The sequence below is a fragment of the Pogona vitticeps genome, chromosome 6, assembly GCF_051106095.1.
Source record: "Pogona vitticeps strain Pit_001003342236 chromosome 6, PviZW2.1, whole genome shotgun sequence".
NCBI classification, from domain to species: domain Eukaryota; kingdom Metazoa; phylum Chordata; class Lepidosauria; order Squamata; family Agamidae; genus Pogona; species Pogona vitticeps.
This window is the reverse complement of record NC_135788.1, coordinates 24,688,033-24,706,758: the sequence shown is the minus strand read 5'-3', so window position 1 is coordinate 24,706,758 and position 18,726 is coordinate 24,688,033. Positions and strand designations below refer to the sequence as shown.

The following is an 18,726-nucleotide window of genomic DNA, read 5'->3' as shown; positions in this document are numbered from 1 at the left end:
ACATTTCACAGGAAGGCTCCAGGGTGTCCTAAAGCCAAAATAACATCTACTGGTACCAAATTAGGAGAGATTTGAAATATTGGAGGAAATGGTTTTATTCATTAAAAAAATGTGCACTACATTTTAGCCAGTTTATTCTACAGCCTTCTTCAGAACCTGTTTAAAAAGACAAAAGGGATTACAAAATTGTAGTTTCTAATTTACAGTTCAGTTCAGGGAAGCACACAAGTGCTTTCTACTTATCGGAGTGTTGCACAATTTAAAATTATGGGTGTATATGAAATATAAGAACAATTACAAAATAAAAATATTGAGATAGACTATTCTTCACTAGAAGCTTTGTGGTAAGATCCAGTGATATGACAAAACTATATTGTGAGGGGAAAGCTGTCTATACTTCCCCAAAATTTGGCTTACTCTGCTGAGGACTGCTCATAAGCTGAATTGAAGAACAACCGTCTGCGTTGTTGTTTTTAATTTGTATCTTCTGCTAATTTTAATGTTTAATATAGTTGCTTAATTTTAATATTTTTTAAAGTTGGCCCAATTTATACAATTTTTAAGCTAAATATGATTTTTATCTCCCGCTTTTTTTTCCTTTTAAAAGTTTGTAGGCTCCCTTGAGCACGATCTTTTAATGGAAAGGCAGGATATAAAGGTGATATAAGGAAGGAAGGAAAAAGAGAAGAAAAGGGAAAGAAAAGGAGAAGGGAAAGAAAAGTATGAAAAAAATGCAAGGGTGAGTGATCCTTTTATTAGCTCGCTGAAAATCACAACAGTTTTGGCCATAGATTCTGGAGCGATTCGGCCCTTACAAGTAAGGCCAAGCCCCGCAAGAGCGTACATTTTTTTTCTGGATAATACTCCACGGAGCACAAAACAAGCAGCCCCGTAATACCGAGGGGGAACGCCTGTGGGGGTAACGGGAGCAGCGAGGAGGGGGGGGGGGGCTCGGCACCCTGACGCGCCGCTGAGGCAAGAGGAAGCGCGTCGCTTCGGAGCGCCGCTTCTTTCTTCCCGCCCTCCTTCCTCCGGCCGTGACGCCACTTCCCGCCTCGCGCGGCGGCGACGGCCGGAATCTTCTGTTGCCACGGTAACCGCGTGGCTTCGGGCCGCCGAGCAAAGCCGCGCAGCTGAAGATGAATAGAAAGAAGCTGCAGAAACTCGCCGAGTCCCTTTGTAAAACCGCTAAGCATTGTGAGTAGTGGTTGGGCTCTCTCCTCAGTTTCAGCCACTCCTTCAATATGTGTGTGTGTGTGTGCGTGCGTGCGCGTGTTCATGTGTTGCTGGTTCCGTAGAGAAGCATGTGGGTGTCCCCACGTAATCTCTACAGCTCGATCCACCTCGATCCAGCATTGAAGCTCCCTGCCAGGGCGCTTTCACGCTGACTCCCCGACTTCACAAGGTTGTTGGCAAGGAGCGAGAGAGAAATCATGGCAACAGCCGGGATCTCCTTGGAGGAAAACAATAACAATCCTGATTCGGGGCTTTTGCAGAAGTCAGATATACCCTGTCGTACTCAGTGGTTTGATTTACCAGAATGAGGTTATAAGGTAAAAATGAGAAGAGTTGAAAATACCACAAAGAGGGCTGGAACCGGGCAGTGTGGTGCAGTGGTTGGATTACGTTTGAGGAGAACCAGGCTCCAATCACAACTCAGCTGCGAAGCTCACTGTGTGACCTGGGGCCACTCACTTTCTTGGACTAACCTCCTCACAGGGTTGTTGTGAATAAGAAAAAGAGGGAGGCCCATGAACTCCTTAGAGCAAGGGTTCCCGGACTGCAAGTCCCAACTGGTGGTGAAGCTTCTGGGAATTGCAATCCAAGAACGCCTGGGTTACCCAGGCTTGGGAACCACTGCCTTAAAAGAAAGATGGGGTATAAATAGAGTAGTGACAATAACTGTGTGCCATAAAGTCAATTCTGACTTGTGGTGAACCCTTTCCAGGATTTTCTAGGTAGAAAGTACTCAGACATGGTTTACTATTCCCTTCTTCTGGGACTGTGCAGCTTGTCCAAGGCCACACAGGCTGGCTCTAGTCACAGGAGGCACAGTGGAAAATCGAACTCCCAGCCTCTGGCCCTAACCCTAACCCACCAAGATATCCAGCTGGCTCCTTGGAGGAAGAGAAGGATTAAAATGTAGTACATTAAAATGTATTATTTTAATATACTACATTTTAATCCTTCCCTTCCTCCAAGAGAGATTTAACATTGTTTCAAAGCTTCATTAGACACAATTGTTACCAAAGTGTTTTGAACTACTGAATAGCTCAGTGGTTTAGGTATCCAGAGGCTGGGAGTTGGGTTCCCATAGGGTCCCTTCCAGTTCTTCAGTTCCAGGATTACGATTATATGATTATTTTCATGTTTTTTATTTATTATGGAGATTGAATAACCTGTTCGGGGGCTGAATCTTCCCAGATAAATAGTAAAACAACAATAAAATAAAAAGTTGAGAGCTGATTAGGATAAAACATAATCAGGATAAATCAGCAGGAAGACTAAAAGAATCAACAAAAGCTAAAATGGTGATCAAATGATCACTTGAAGTGATCACTCTTGAAGACAAGAGATTCAGTGACAGGGAAACTTTCTTGTTGAAGGCATTTCAAAGCAGTTGTACCTGTTGTGACTTTTTTATTTCTATAACACTCCTTTAATTATTGTCATAACTTATTGTTTAGTCAATAGATTTGAAGTTGAATGTCTCATAAAACTTTTCAATTCCTTGCGAGTGGAGCCTAGTGACCGACCTACTGCTGTTGGCTTAGATCGTAACTCATTTAGAAATATCCTTCATGTCACATTTGGAATGACAGATGACATGCTCATGGACAGAGGTGAGATTAAATTATCATTTTTACATTTGTATGTGTTTAAAATATATGTTAAAAATCCTTTTGCATGGCAATTTTGAAAATATTTCTATTATGTTTTAGTTCATTTGCAAAGTTGATATAACAGAAAATTTAATTGTTTGGGTATTACATTTTGCACAACAATTAATGTATGTTTTCAGTTTCTTCTGCCCAGGGCAACATGAAGCATGACTGGTGTATTTCTACTGTTGTAATGAGGAAATTAATAATAGTTGAGTAACAGGTGAATAATAGTAAAATATAAATGCAAGGTGAAGCTTTATGCTGTCACTAGAAACTGTGCTTTCAACATTATTGTAACTATGTTTTTAAAACTCCCACTCAGTGACAAAGAATCAGTTATGGTTGAGATGCAAAATTGCTAGGCTTCTCAAGGATTTGTTTTTACTTTGAATACAGTGGACCCTCGACTTACAGACGGCTCGACTTACAGACTTTTCGAGTTACAGACTTCTCTGGCCACAAAATTTAGATTCGACTTGCAGCCAGAGAATCGACTTACAGACCAGAAAAAAACCAAAATGGAATAAAAATAGAATAAAAACCACTGGTTATGGGATTAATCGGTTTTCAGTGCATTGTAGGTCAATGGAGATTCGACTTACAGACTTTTCGACTTGCAGCCACCATTCCAATACGGATTAATTCCTTAAGTAGAGGGTCCACTGTACAGTGGTACAGTGTACCCTCGACCTACAGAATTAATCTGTATTGGAATGGTGTCCATAGGTCGAAAAGTCTGTAGGTCGGATATGCATTTCCCATAGAAATGCATTGAAAACCATTTACTACGTAACCGGCCCAAGAACACCCCCCCACAAAAAAATTAAAATAAATAGAACTTACCTTTCCGAAGCCTTCCAGGAGTCCCTCGCTGCCACCATTGCCGCTGCTGGAGGCCTCTCGGAGGTCCCCCACCCCCACTGAAGCAGACTTTCCCAGGGTGGACCGGGCCTACCAGGGGAGGGCTTCCCCCAGTAAGCCCGGTCTACTGCCGGGGAAAGCCTGGTAGACTGGGCCTGCCGGGGGAAGCCCTCCCCTGGTAGGCCGGGTCCACCCTGGGAAAGCCTGCAGGGGCGGGGGACCTCTGCAGGCCTTCCCCGCCAGCATGGGAGGCCTCTCGGAGGTCCCTGCCCACCATCGATCGTGCTTTGAAGACTCGATTGGTGGCAGGGGGGACTTCCAAGAGGCCTCCCATGGCGGCGGGGAAGGCCTCTGGAGGTCCCCCTTGCCACTGATCGAGCCTCCAAAGCATGATCGGCAGCGAGGGAGACCTCTGCAGGCCTTCTCCGCCGCCATGGGCTTCAGAGGCTGGATCGGCTGGGGGGACCACTGAGATACCTCCCATGGCGGTGGAGAAGCCCTGGAAAACATCTGGAGGCACGGTGGCCTACGGACTCGAAGGGGGAGACGGGGAAAGCGGCAGATTTGAATTTGGCACTTTCCCCGCTTCCCCCCTTCTGGCCCATAGGTCGATTCTCCAGCCACAAGTCGATTGGAAATCTTGCGGCCGGAGAAGTCTGTACCTCAATAGGTACGCATGTCGAGCCGTGCGTACGTCGAGGGTCCACTGTACCTCGATTTATAAACGTAACCTGTATTGGAACGGCGTTCGTATGTTGAAAAGTTCGTAAGTCGAAGCACCATTTCCCATAGGAATGCATTGAAAACCATTTAATCCGTACTGACTGTTTTTCATTTTTATGTTTAGGCGATGTTCGCAAGTAGTGGCATTAGTTTCCATAGGAACTAATGCAAAGCTGGTTAATCCGTACTCTACCACTAGGGGGAGAATTTTTTTAAATTTTTTCTTCTTTTGACCTAAGATAAACTTAGGTCAAAAAAAGGGCAGGAAAGGGTTTTTTTGTTTGCAAGTCGAGGCTCCATTTGCAAGTAGAAGCAACATTTTGTGAACGGAGCCATTCGTAACTCGAAATGTTCGCAATTGGAGACGTTTGTAAGTCGATGTACCACTGTAGTAGACTTCCCTTGCACATCATATCAAATGTTTTCAGTCTATGGGCCATTGTTTTATTTTCTATATGCACTGACATAGTCTTGTTGGGATTTTTAAGATTTGGGCTCTATCAATTAAAAGTACATCTATGCGGTTTTATAACATTTCCCCCCCTCCATTTAGTGTTCCGTGCTTTTGACAAGGACAATGACAGCTGTATCAGTGTAACGGAATGGGTAGAAGGCTTATCAATATTTCTTCGAGGATCACTGGAAGAGAAGATGAAATGTAAGGTTTCTATGGCAGTAGCACAACTTAATGCTAGTCATAAATTTTTCTCAAGCTAGGTTTTTTATATAAGGTTCAGCCCTCTTTATCATCTGAATTTCTTTTACTACCACAGGACATATGTAAGAGTGGGAATGACCAGATAGAGCAGGGGTCAGGGAACTTTTTTACCTTCCACCCCCTAAAAAATTTATATACGCCAACATTACCCCCTTGATTTGAAAGGAAGGGTCTCTGTCAGTCAAGTGCTGCTGCCACCACATCACCCGCAGCCAGGCTTCCTCCTCCGCCACCTGGTGGGGCCGCACCCAGTCCTTGGCCCTGCGGGGGTGGCTCCCTTTCTCCACCAGCAGGTGGCTCCTGGGTGCCATTGAAGAGCAGCAGGTGGCTTGCCCGTCGGAGGTGCCTGATGCCACCTCCCACTCCAGCACCAGCGGCTGCTCACTGGGGCGGCCACATCGGGCCTCGGCATCAGGGCTCCCGCAGACCTTGCCGTTGAAGTGCTGTGACAGCTGGCACACGGAGGGCAAGAGGCTCCGCCAGGCTCGGCCAGCATGGAGGCGCCGCTGAAGGAAGCCACACAGACGGGCAAGCCCTGCTGCCACCTGACGGGGTCCTCCAGGAATGGGGACAGGGTGTGGGGCGGTTGGCGTCCCAGCATCGGGAGGCTGAGCCTGGCCTGGGCCGCCGTCATGGCCGTGCCCACCCCCTCGACCGCGATCCACCTCTCCAGGCACTGGAAGGAGAGGCTCCTCCTGGCTGGGGCACTCTGGCCACTCACCCCGGTCTTGCCCTCTGCCATGGCCGGCCCTGCTTCCGCCGCCTCAGCTGCCATATGCCACCAACCAGGGCCCGTCACGGCCGTCATCTGCCGTGGCTCAGTTGCAGCTGGGCCGGAGAAGGGAGTAGGAAGAGGACAATCGGGCAGCTGGGGACCCTCCTCCAGGCAGAAGAGGAGTAGGAGAGGGAGGGAAGGGGGTTAGGGTCACATCCTCATTAATCTCAGGATTTTAATTTTTACCCCATTTGGGGTAATTTACCCCGTTCTCTACCACTGAGATAGAGCAATAGCAGGAAGCTTTAAAGGGGAAAAAGCAAAAGTCAGATAAAAATTAATTCGGTTATCTTTTCCAAAGACTGCTTTGACGTCTATGATTTGAATAGCGATGGATATATTTCACGAGAGGAAATGTTTCATATGTTGAAGAATAGCCTGCTGAAACAACCATCAGAAGAAGATCCTGATGAAGGAATTAAAGACTTAGTAGAAATAACACTAAAGAAAATGGTAAGTGCCATAATTTAAAGTCATCACTTGTGAGAGATGCAGAATTGGATCCAAATTTAATCATATTCAAATTATTAAAATCAATGCATTATAATCTAATGATTAAGTTCAATTTCAGTGGGTCTACTCTAGGTACAATTGTTTAGGTCCAACTTGAAGTATATAACATTTTCATATTTAATATTAATGATTAACTGGAATATTTGTCTGAAAACATCTACAGTACTGCAGATTTTTCTGGAGATGAAAAGAAGGACAAATGAAATCAGGCAGTTCAAAAGTACTGTTCATTAGTAAAGAACTAATCCAGTGGACAGTCTCTATTTATTATACCAATTGGGAATGGGAAATCTAACTGGCTGGAACAACAGTGGTAAGACACTTTAAAGCAGAAAGGTGGTAAAAATGCAAAAAATAAACCAAAATTAGTTTTGATCCCTTACTTGGTTGGTGTCTTTACCTGTATAAGAAGGGAAGATAGTAAAAATGGAAAAAATTAACCAAAATTAGGTTTGATCTCTTACCTGGACGGTGTCTTTACCTGTATAAGGAGGCAAGGTTGTGAAAATGGAAAAGAATAAACCAAAATTAAGTTTGATCTCTTATCTGGTTGGTGTCTTGGCCTGTATAAGGAGGGAAGGCAGTTAAAAAGGAAGAAATAAACCAAAATTAGATTTGATCTCTTACCTGGTTGGTGTCTTTACCTTTATAAGGAGGGAAGGCAGTTAAAAAGGAAGAAATAAACCAAAATTAGTTTTGATCTCTTATCTAGTCAGTGTCTTTACCTGTAGAAGGAGGGAAGGTGGTAAAAATGCAAAAAAGAACTGAAAATATGTTTTCATCTCTTACCTTCTCAGTGTCTTTACCTGAATAAGGCAAGAAGGCAGTTAAAACAGAAAAAAATGAACAGAAATTGGTTTTGATTCCTTACCTGGTCAATGTCTTCACCTGCATAAGGAGGGAAGGTGGTAAAAATGGAAAAAATAAACCAAAATTAGGTATGATCTCCTACCTGGTTGGTGTCTTGGGCTGTATAAGGAGGCAAAGTTGTAAAAATGGGGAAAAAAACCAAAATTAGATTTGATCTCTGTGATTGGGCTCTTTCTCTGTAAGAGGCGAGTCTTTCCTTTCAGCGGCAAAAATAGATGGAGACGAGGATAATGGTAGAAACATGGCTTCTTTATTCCTTTTAGCTTCTGAATCATCAACATGGAAAGGGTCCAACAAACTTAATTCTGGCAATAACTTGTAACTTTTAACATTTGTCACATGCACATTCTTTACTTCCTTCACTCCCTCTTCACCCCATGGGGACTCTGATCCATTTTGTTCCAAGTTGGGAAACTCAAGGCTGCGCAGATCGTCCTGCAACAGGGATGCTTCATGTAGTTACCCTCCAGATACGGCAGGTAACTGGTGGTACCAATATAGGTTACCTTCTTCCCTATATCTTGGAACTGCTACCATACTCCATCCCGTTTTCAACTTTGACTTATCTTTCTCCACCAGGCTTTGAGGGCGATCTGGTAATAAGCCTCCCCCAGTTCAGAGATTCGGGAACTCACACACTAGTTCGATCGGCCCATACTTTTGTAGTTCTTTCTCCTCAGTCTGAGTGCCCTTGTCCTCTTTTTCAACTCCCTGTTCTTCCCCCTTCTTTTCCTTCTCCCCCTCTTTTATAATCTCCTCCTACCTCATCAAATCTAACTCCTCCCCTTTCTGGCTTGTCTACCCTCTGCTAAGAATATCTCTACTGCCTTATTCCTTCCCATTACTCCCTCATCTATTTTGATCAATTCTCCCACTGCACATCCAGTTACTATCTCTTGTCTGTTTTCCTCGGAGGACAACACACTACGCTGTTCTCCTTCACAATCTCTTACCTGGTTGGTGTCTTGGCCTGTACGAGAAGGGAAGGTAGTAAAAAATAAATAAATCTAAATTGAGTTTTGATCCCTTACCTGGTCAGTGCCTAACCATAAGATATGTTGTTTTACCTAGAAGATAGTTATATGATACGTATTAACATTTATAAACCTCTATCTCTTTAAATTTTGAGCAAGTAATTAACACTATGAATATGGAAATAAACACAAGAGAAATCAACCCAGAAAGAGAACTATTAAGCTGAACAAGTCAATAGATCCTGGCATAATAACACATTAAATGGGTAAATATTTCAGACGCAATAATCTTTGGAACCCTTCGGACTCGGAAACAACATGTAAAGAGGTCTGTTGTTCATTTCTGAACAACATAAACATTAAACTTTTTTTCCAATTATGGTTATTAAGGAAGGTTAACCGAACACAATCTAATGAATGCTAGGGATGAAATACACAGATTAATCATGCAGAATGGGCAAATGTTTCAGAAATGGAACAGAAATGTTTCATTTCCAACAACTACACCCATGGCTCCATCAGAAAGGGGCAACCAGAAAAAGATCCCCACAACTGCTACTCTTTCCCATCTGTGTGGAAAGTCTGTTACAGCTTACATCTGGCTGCCCCCTAACAAACCCATTTATCTTCATTAAAAAACAACAGCAACCTCTCAAAAGTACCACATCAACTGCCCTGCCAGACCTCACCACTTTAAACCTACACTACCCAGGCAACACCTAAATGTAGTTTCCAGAGCTATAGACAAAACAGGAGGCAATCCTGTCCGTTGATACAGAGTACATCTCTACAAACTATGAACCTGAATGGCTGAGAAAGTCCACGGTTAATCCCAGATGAAAGGTAAATGTAAGTAATTTTGAAAGGCCAAGGTCTCTTTAACTCACTCTGCTCCCAATGGCTGTTAAGGTAGGAAAGCAGCAAGTGGGCAAAGACCAACTGTCATGAACCTAGAGCACTGTTGCTCCAGCAATCATGTGACCTCAGAGGTCATGTGACACGTTCACTCATTATGTCTTCAGTGGTATGTCAATAGCTATTTAAATATCACACTCTTAAGCCCAACCAGGCTGCTTGCAAGAATGAAATAAAAGTCTTGTCCTGTGGATCATAAATACTTCTGCACGGGCTGCTATTGGGCTGTTTTGTTTTAGTTTTTCTTATAAGCTCATAAATGATAAATAGTATCTCCAAATGAGCATCCATTAACTATCTTAGATAATTATGTGGAGCTATTTACCTACTCCTTTTTAGGTAAGAGTCAAGAATGGAATATTAGAAGACGTTGGAGAACTAATTGCCATTCAAAGCACTATTTATGTCACAGAACCCTGGTCCAAATTCAGAAGATGTTAGCACTAAAATAAATGTTTCTTTTTCTCGTCCTGACTTAGGGCACAATCCTAACTAACCAAGCTAGCCTTAGGCTGGTTGAATCAGACTCTTACCATTAAGAGGGAGATGCCTGTTAAAGGTACAGCGTGCTATTTCCCCCAAATGCAAGTCCTTTCTGCAGCTGCCATGAAACCCATTGCAACACCAGTTTGTGCCGTAGAACGCTAAGGCCGTCCTAGTTCATCTGGTGCAGTCAGGATGCCCCCATGACATCTGCCTTTCTTTCATTTAAATGTCCACCCACGCCACTGTCTGAGAGAACCACAGGAGGCAGCCAAAGAAAACTTTATTGATCTATAGGATGGCCTCACATTACTCCCTCTTTCCCCTGCCCTAGCTCATGATTAGTGGCAAGGTTAGTGACTAGAGCCGTGTAAAGTTATACTTCAGGCAAGAATTCTTAGGCTGTGCTTTCCAGGGCTCCTATAGTCTGTTGTCCATCTGATTCTACACAACTCTACACAGTTCAAGGCCTGGCCCTTTCACTGTCCATCTTCCTGCTCTCCTTCCTGGTTGGGTAATGTTGAGTTTGCACTTGGACTCTCCCTTCTGTTTTTACTTACAATTGGGCAGCTTGGGTCCCTTTTACAATACTAAATTTGTGACTTATGATTGGAGGGCCAGCTTGAATCCCTACCACTGTCAATCCACCTGTCCCTTACCTCCTGGTTCATGATTGGGGGGGGGGGATTTGAATCCCTCCCACCCTCGCCTCTTGGCTCATGATTGGTGGGGCCAGCTTGTATCCATCCCAATGATATCTTGCCCAGCCCCTAGCTCCTGACTATTGATTAGCCCCCTCAGCCTCATGAGCCATCCCATTCACACAGCTCATGATTGGCAAACCATGCATTCCTTCCCACCCTTCCCATCATTATCAATGAAAATAGAGTTTGTGTCCCTCCCTTTTCCCTGCAATATCCTTCCCAAGGAGCATGGCCCTGAGCTGCCTTGTCTAATAAAGAAACTTGACTCAGAGTTGTTGTACATAGCATTTTATTGAGCAGGTATCTCTCCTCAGAGATTGTATCGTAGACAATGAGTAGACAGACAGCAGAGAGACATGCGCAAAGTGCTTTTGTGTAGCTGTGCTACAGCTGATGCATAGCTATCTGACCAGACCAGCTGCAGGACTCGGGCAGTTCAGTGGCTGCAGTCGCACATGGCTGGGTGCTTTTGGAGCTGCACCTGTACCGTAACTGGCTGTTGATTCCAAATCCGGATCAAGGTCAGTGTACCGGTGAAAACCATCCTTGAGCCTCGTCAGGAATTTATTTGGGAATTCCGTGGTTTTTTTAAACAATCTCATACACTCTGTGAAAGTTTGGCACTCCTAGTCTGAAGCCACGAATTACAACATTTCTTGCTGCTTTCAGCAGGCAGGCCCCAGCAAGCTTTTTAGGATTGGGATCAATAACTCGGGTTTTGAGGGCTGCTGCTTCAGGCCAATCAACTGTTCCATTGCCACCGGCTGTTTGTTGCCAGGCGTAGGTCTTAGCAAGAGCCTGGCATTTCTCATCTTCACTTAGGAGGCTGCTCAGAAGAGTGGTGAGTAGTAATGATCCATTGGATCAAGTCTGGGTACTTCTGAAGGGGCTCTCGATATGGTGGAAGATCTTGTTTCCAGTTAAATAAATCAGCAGTGGGGAATGGGGTATGAGCTAGAACTAATTTATTTCCCATTGGAAGCTCCATTAAGGGGAGAACTTTCTCCACAGGTTTAGGTGTAAAGCAATCTGGGGGCACTCCCTGTGTGGTTTAAAGCAGTGGTCCCCAACCTTGGGCCTCCAGATGTTCTTGGACTTCAACTCCCAGAAATCCTGGCCAGCAGAGGTGGTGGTGAAGGCTTCTGGGAGTTGAAGTCCAAGAACATCTGGAGGCCCAAGGTTGGGGACCATTGGTTTAAAGGATACCAGCAGAGGGGGTGGCAATATAAAAGCCTCAGTTCAGTTATACCAACACATGGATAAGCAATATTGTGGATGTGTGCATATCAGCAGTATGGCTTACTGAATTCCATAGGGGTTGTTTAATTTCAAGAGTGCCTAAATATATCTAAGAATGTTAACCAATTAGGTCTTCTCTTCTTTTACAGGACTATGACCATGATGGCAAACTCTCTTATGCAGATTTTGAAAAGGCTGTAAAAGATGAGAATCTCCTTTTAGAAGCATTTGGACCCTGTTTACCTGATATGAATGTATGTATATATACAGCAACACAGAATTGCTATAACAGCAAGTCTGTTCTACAGAATATAATTGCAGATTAATATATTCATAGTATTCCCAAATAGCAGAATAGTAACCTTTTCAAAATAAGCAAGCTGCCTATACTAGCATGGGTAAAATGAGGCCCTTGAGGCCACTTTTGTCCCCCTTCAGCTTCCACATACATTTCCCCAAATTTTGCTCACAAATTCATCTTGCATCATGTAGAGCAGTGGTCCCCAACCTTGGGCCTCCATGTTCTTTGACTACAACTCCCAGAAGCCTTCACCACCACCTCTGCTGGCCAGGATTTCTGGGAGTTGAAGTCCAAGAACATCTGGAGGCCCAAGGTTGGGGAACACTGATGTAGAGAGTATGGGGACCAATGGCTACAACTTAGTGCAAATAAAGATCACCTAATTTTGCAACAAATTATTTGCTTGTATGTAAAGCTGGTAAATTCTTCTTTGAAGCACTGGTGGTCAGTACATTTGGCTATGGTATAGACCAGTCTTATCAAAACACAGTATCAAAAGCACAGAAGATCCACAGTCAAGATCCAAAGAACTGTGTGACTAGTTTTGCGCATCCAGAAGGAATTTGGCTTACATTTCTTGAAAAGCAGAAGCTTGATAAACTACTTCTAAAACCGATAGACTTAGAAGTAAAATGTCACAGATAATGGAGATTGGTTGTTAATGCGAGAAAGTGTGGACATGCACAACTCCTTTGTACAGAATTCACAACAGAGTATGCTGCTTATATAACTCATTGTGCTTAAAGCATTCTGCATGGTTTACAATTTAATTATGCAGTCTACACATTGCCCCCCCCCCACCCTGTGAATTGAGTACTAAATTTACCGACCTTGGAAGGATGGGAAGCCGAGTCAACCCTGAGCTGATACTGCCTGAGCCCATCGGGATCAAACTCAGGTCATGAGCAGAGTCTTGACTGCAATGTCGCAGTTCAACCACCACGCCACAAGGCTTTTCATAATAGAGATACCATGCTACAAAAAGGTCAGGACTGAGTTTTTATGTTAAATTAACAGGTTTAAATCCAATGTTGTAATAATGGAGTGAATGCAACTGTTTTGGGTCCTACTATTCTGCAGGCATGTCTATGACAAAAATGACTTTTAACTACCACACTTTGAAAATGTGCAACCGCTAACACAGTGGGCAAAATTCTGTTGGCATAGATCTACTGGGATAAATAAGATCAGTGCGCCAGAAATAATTCAAATTAATCCAAAGCTTTCTAGCTCCCATTTAAATTTCAGAGGCTTCCTGTGACTCTCTTCAGCCCTAGGGAAGCCTTTGGGAGCTTAGGGACATAGTTATGGGGAGAGTGGTTTAAGAGACATAAATTGCCTCTCGATCACCAGCAGCAGTCCTGATCCTGACTAACAATCTGGTAGTGATTTCTAACTATTAAGCCACTCCCCACACATAACTCAAGGCTCCCCCAGGGCAAAAGAAAATCCTGAAGAGTTTCTGAAGGTAAAACAAGGGGGATAAGTAGTTTCAAAGTAATTTAAATTATTTCTGGCACCCTGATCCAGTTTATGCCAATGGGACTAAGTCAACAGGATTTTACTCAATGAGTCTTAAGCTATCACAATGACATTGTTAGATATAGGCCACAGTTTCATTCTGTTGGCTTTTGGGCTGTTCATACCATGCAAGGCTTAAGTTATTTGACATTGCATGCTGTTTTAAATTCTTTAACCTGATGTTTTATTTTACAGTGCAGGATGTCATTTGAAGCAGACGTTTTCCAAGATACTCATGACCTGTAGCTCTGTGAGTGAAATGCCATTATTTGAATTACTATGAAAATGACGCATTATCCAAAGAATCTGCTTTTCCTACAAAGATTTAAGTGCCTTAGTTTCAATAATCATCTTGCTTGAGAGTAACAGTTTAGCAGAAGATATTCCTAAAAGTAGTAAGACATAGGTTTTAGTTAATGAATTGTACCATAATGGATAGTTTATTAAATAGGATATATACAAGTATTTTAACATTGTCAGAGCAAGCCATATTACAATGCTGTGTAAGAATATTAAACTATCTGTTCAAGTTTAATGTGCAGTATATTTTCGAAGAACTATTTATATTCGTCTTCGCTGCTTTGCTGTTGGATTTATTTGACAATTCATGGACCTCTCTCCATATACGTCTGGAATTTGAACAGGAACTGCAACCTAATTTAAAAAGGAAAATATAAACTTAGTATACAGTATATGCTGTCATTTTGCAAATTCTTTCTCTGTTGGTCTAACATTTCCCTCAAGGTCTCAAAAGTTCTAATAGAATATATTTTAGCTGTTAAACTTCTGCTCGCCAGCAGACAAAAACTACTTCACGTTACAATGTTTATACTTGGGAGCCGATTTCCAAACAATGCAATTCACATACAGCATCAGTTATGGAACAAATATGAAATGAAGTGTTGCAACAGAATTAAGGCAAATATTTTATAGTTACCATTCATGCACAGTACTTGAAGAAAAGAAAACAATAAATCTATATATTCTAACATCAAGAATTAACTGCTATATAAAAGACATGTGGAACAAAATTCTGATCACGTTTCTGTACATGTTAAGAGTAAAGGAGACATATTTCTTTGCATTTTATGTCTTACATTAAGACCCAATATTAAAAACTGAAAAGGCCACTGCAATGTCACAATATGCATAATTCAAAGGAGCAGCTATTACACAAAGCATTTGTATTTCTTTTTAAACGCAGCTTCCCTCGTAGTTTTTAGATCAGCCTACACTGGAAATGTCAGCAAGTAATAAACATAACGAACAGTTTAAGAAAGGTGCTTCATCATGTGCACTACTTAAAAAAGAAATTTGGCATTTCCAAAACAATCCCCCTGCAAACAGGTTTGTGTCTACAGAATCCATGTACATGGAAAAACAATTGTTGTCTTCAAATAATCAATTTCTACTGCATTCAGGAACTATTGGACTTTTCAGAAACACAGTATACTAGGACATACCTCCTTAAGCTTATTACGAATTAAGCTTGCTGATGTGTTCAGGGAATCATCATCCATGTCTATTTTGGCTGTTTCAGGCAGCCTTGGGCCAATAATTGTTTCCTCACTGTTAGTGGCACTTCCAAAAAGAGCAAGTTTATTGTCTTCATCTCGTCTCCTCTTTCGTTCTTGTAGCTGTGTTGTTCGGGGCATGAATCTGCCTAGTCCATTATCACAAGAAAGCTTTCTTTGCAAGTGGCAAGTGGCTCCGGAGTTAGGTATGTCTTGGTGTAGATTCTGAGTTACAGCCCTCTGGCTGAAGAACTCAGACATTTCAGTACAGTCACTGACACACTGAGGTGCCGTTAATATATTGTGGAAGTGCTCTTCTGAAAGAGGTGGTATACTTCTCAGTTCATAGCAGGGTGATTCAAAACGATCACGAACACACACAGGCTGATTCCAGTAACTAATTGGTGCACCAGAGTTACAAGATCCAGAAGTGTTCAGCTGAGAAGATGTATTAGAATCCTGCTTCTTTGTCAGTAACGGCTCTTAAACATAAAATAACAAATTAACATTTAGCCTACCATAGTCAGCTCTACTGCATTACAGACTATTGCCAAATTAAGATGAGTTTTAAATTCTGAATTCCAGATTCCCATTCATGCCTTTAAAAGATTTTTCAGAACGGTTTTAGTTAAAAGGGTAATTTTTAGGAAAGTGATGTGAAAAAAATTCAATATAGAAAAACTCAGAACAGAAACAGACAAAAATTGTTTTAGACATAGTTTACAGCCAAACACATATATAACATTTTAACTCATTTTTGAAAGGGGTTTCATGGAACTTAACAAATATTAACTTTAAACAATCACCACTGCCTGAAACTGCTCTCTAGACAATTCCTCCCCATTGGAATGTTCATTTGGTTCAAGTATATGAAAAACTTATCTAATATTTGGAAAGACTTTTTAAAGATGACACAGTAGTATCCAAAAGCAGTGTTCCACTAGGAGAACGCTCAAAGGTTAGTTCTCAGGAGGCACTGAGAGCTGGAGTGGGGGTAGGTGCTGACATTACTGCCAATGGGATGTTGGTTTTACTCCACAGCATGCAAAATATGCTTTGCAAACTTTAAACAGCAACTATTTCTTCAACATAAGCTAAAATGTGCAAACAAAATGAATCTGAAATGGGTTGCAGTCTATGAAAGCTTATGCAAAATAGGACTTGTTGCTGTTCGAGGTGTTGCAAGATTTTATTAGTTTTCCTGCCACCAAAATATATTTTAAGTACATTTTTCTAATTAGTTTCTTTACTCTCTTTTAAAACTTTAATCAGTAATTATTAAATAGAACTTTCTGCTTTGGATACTAAAGAAAATGAAAACATTCTAATAAACTCAGAGAGACTAAGATCAGTTTCAATACGAAATGTAAAAGTATCTTGTGCCTGTGTTACATCTAGGAAGTGTAACTTTCATATTGTTTCATTCTACTCTCTTACTTGAAGGATAGAATTAAATACGACATCAAATACACGTTTGACATTAGTATTCCCATTTCTTGAAATGCTGTACTAATTAAAAGGATCCCCAAACAGGGCTGGTATTACAACAGGCAGGGAAGGGTATCTGAATTCTTCCCCTCTTACTAGTATCACAGGTGTGGTAATTTTCACATATGGGCAAAAATTTCTTACTGGTGCCTATGGTAGCACTACTCCAAAAGATGAGTTAGGGAGGAATTTTTACTGCAGTAACAACCCCATAAAGTCACAATTTTAAAAACAGAAAGATGAATTTACTGCCACGTTTAGTTTAGCCTACAGTTGGTCATGGCAAGAACCCCAAGAAATGGGGCATGGAGGATATCTATCCAAAAGCCATTAACTTTCATGCTGGTTGTTTTTGTTGCCATCCCTTCCTTGTGCTCTGCCACAGGTGAGTGATATACAGGAAGTACTGATGTTATAAAGGAACATGCAAACTAAGAATTTTTAACTTTCATAGAAGTATAAAGACAAACCTTTTTTACTAGTTGCTTTTGCTATGTATCTCCTTCTGTCTTGCAGTTTCTCTCTAGTCTCCTGTATACTCTCAAATTCTGGAGCATAACACACATGTAGCAAACTGCCGAAAAAACTCCGTTCGTCAAGTTTTCTTTTGGCTATCCTAAAAAAAGAAAGTTATAGTCAAACAATAAACACTAATTGAAACATTTTAAGCTGAACTTATTGATAATACAACAAATACCACATTGTAATTTGCATATTAATAGTATTTAATAAAATTCAACATTTAAATTACTAGGGATTATAAGAGAAAATGAATTCTCACCTTGCACTTTGTATTTTTTGAAACTTGATCAAGTAAACCTCAGTAAATTCTTCTGCTGGATAATCATCTAACGGATTATATTCTTCAATGGTGCCATATAATGCAAATTGCTCAACTAATTCTTTCATGACACCCAAAGCAGGGACACCTTGTATTAACAAGTATCGAGATTCTAAGTTGACAGTATACACCTAAAAAAAGACATATTAATATTTGTTTTAATAAACACTTCAGTCTCAAGTACTTGCTTTTTAAAACATTGTTTATGTGTGACATCCTGTTTTGAACTTGTTTGTAGACAGCAGTCAACTTGGTGTGAAGCAATTCACTAACATTCTGTGTTTGAGCACTAGTACAGAAACAATTTGATCAATTAAATTTTAAAGCACAGCTGCCAACTATTTAAAAGGAGACTGGAAAACAGAATTCTGCTCATATCCAATTTGTAGGCTAAATAATCCATCCACCATGAATATACCACACCTAAAAACTGGAGACAAATCTTTGCTTATCTTATTGTGTGTGTTGAGTTGTTACAGTAGGACCTAGCTAACAAAGATATAATCATGTAAAAATAACCAATTATGGTAGTACAATACTATTTCTCTACAGGCAAGACACAAGTACGAGTAAGACATGAATAGCCTGTTTGAAAAACACTTCCAGAAGAGACTCTAGATACAGCTAACAGAATTGGAAAGCACTGAATACCGTGCAAAACAGCCAGCTCCTGGCACGATTCATACCTTTAGTAACGAGAACAGTGGTCTAGCTCCCTTAAAATGGACGAGTTCAATTCATGACAGATCTATCAGCAGTAGGCAGCCTTAGGCACAAAACGAAACCTCAATTTTTCACACCCAATGCACCACTGGATGTTTGCCAGTGCGTCAGTGGGTGTGGTGTACGTAATAACAACAGGAAAAGCTCTGGTTTTCATGCTCGGGCTGCGTACCTCTTCTCGGGTATGAGCTATTGCAGTGGACAAATACTTTCACATGATCCTTTAGTAAGAGGCGCCAGGGTTCTTCTTTAAGGGGAAGGGTGTTAAAATAAGCACAATGAAGTTACTTCGGAGGCCAATAATTTCCGGACTCTTCCAGTAGCTATCTGCTGGTTAAGAAGTGCTGGGAATTGTAGCTGAAAAAGCAAGCTTCCCAGACCAAGACAAGAGAAAGAGGGAGTCGAAGGACTCCTCATTTTACCTTCACCGCACGAGGTCTGCGTCCCTCTCGATACTTGGCCCGTGAAGCGCAGATCGCTTGCTGTGCGTGGTGCTGATGCGCACCCCCAACATCTCCCCCAACAGCGACCGCCGCCATCTTGCCCTCGCCCGTCTCCTGCGTCGCGTGTGACAACCGTCACCCGTGCGCCCACTTCTCACCCGTCCACTCACGCTGCCCTATTGCCACGGCAATGCGCGGTTGGCGTAGAGCAGGCCGGCTTCCTCCGTTTGGATTG

The 18,726-nt window shown here is 41.9% G+C and overlaps 2 protein-coding genes across 5 annotated transcripts; one reads left to right on the top strand and one right to left on the bottom strand.

Annotated features, from left to right (window-relative positions):
• Positions 1-1,030: 1,030 nt before the first annotated feature.
• On the top strand, positions 1,031-14,174 carry CLXN (calaxin). 3 transcript variants are annotated; one of them, XM_020785236.3, is made up of 6 exons: positions 1,031-1,197; positions 2,688-2,843; positions 5,023-5,127; positions 6,264-6,415; positions 11,810-11,914; positions 13,678-14,174. In XM_020785236.3, exons 1-6 carry the CDS (start codon positions 1,140-1,142, stop codon positions 13,726-13,728), a joined length of 627 nt encoding a protein of 208 aa, XP_020640895.3. In that variant the 5' UTR covers positions 1,031-1,139; the 3' UTR covers positions 13,729-14,174. The 3 variants fall into 3 exon arrangements, with proteins under 3 accessions (XP_020640895.3, XP_072859282.1, XP_072859283.1); XM_073003181.2 differs by lacking the exons at positions 11,810-11,914; positions 13,678-14,174 and adding an exon at positions 7,752-8,351; XM_073003182.2 differs by lacking the exons at positions 11,810-11,914; positions 13,678-14,174 and adding an exon at positions 7,273-7,471.
• On the bottom strand, positions 13,890-18,713 carry RBM48 (RNA binding motif protein 48). Of its 2 annotated transcripts, none has more exons than XM_020785233.3 (5): positions 18,471-18,713; positions 17,266-17,456; positions 16,955-17,100; positions 14,946-15,478; positions 13,890-14,136 (listed from the first exon to the last, which is right to left on the bottom strand). In XM_020785233.3, exons 1-5 carry the CDS (start codon positions 18,585-18,587, stop codon positions 14,044-14,046), a joined length of 1,080 nt encoding a protein of 359 aa, XP_020640892.3. In that variant the 5' UTR covers positions 18,588-18,713; the 3' UTR covers positions 13,890-14,043. The 2 variants fall into 2 exon arrangements, with proteins under 2 accessions (XP_020640892.3, XP_020640894.3); XM_020785235.3 differs by having other exon boundaries at positions 18,012-18,579.
• Between the last annotated feature and the right edge of the window lie 13 nt (positions 18,714-18,726).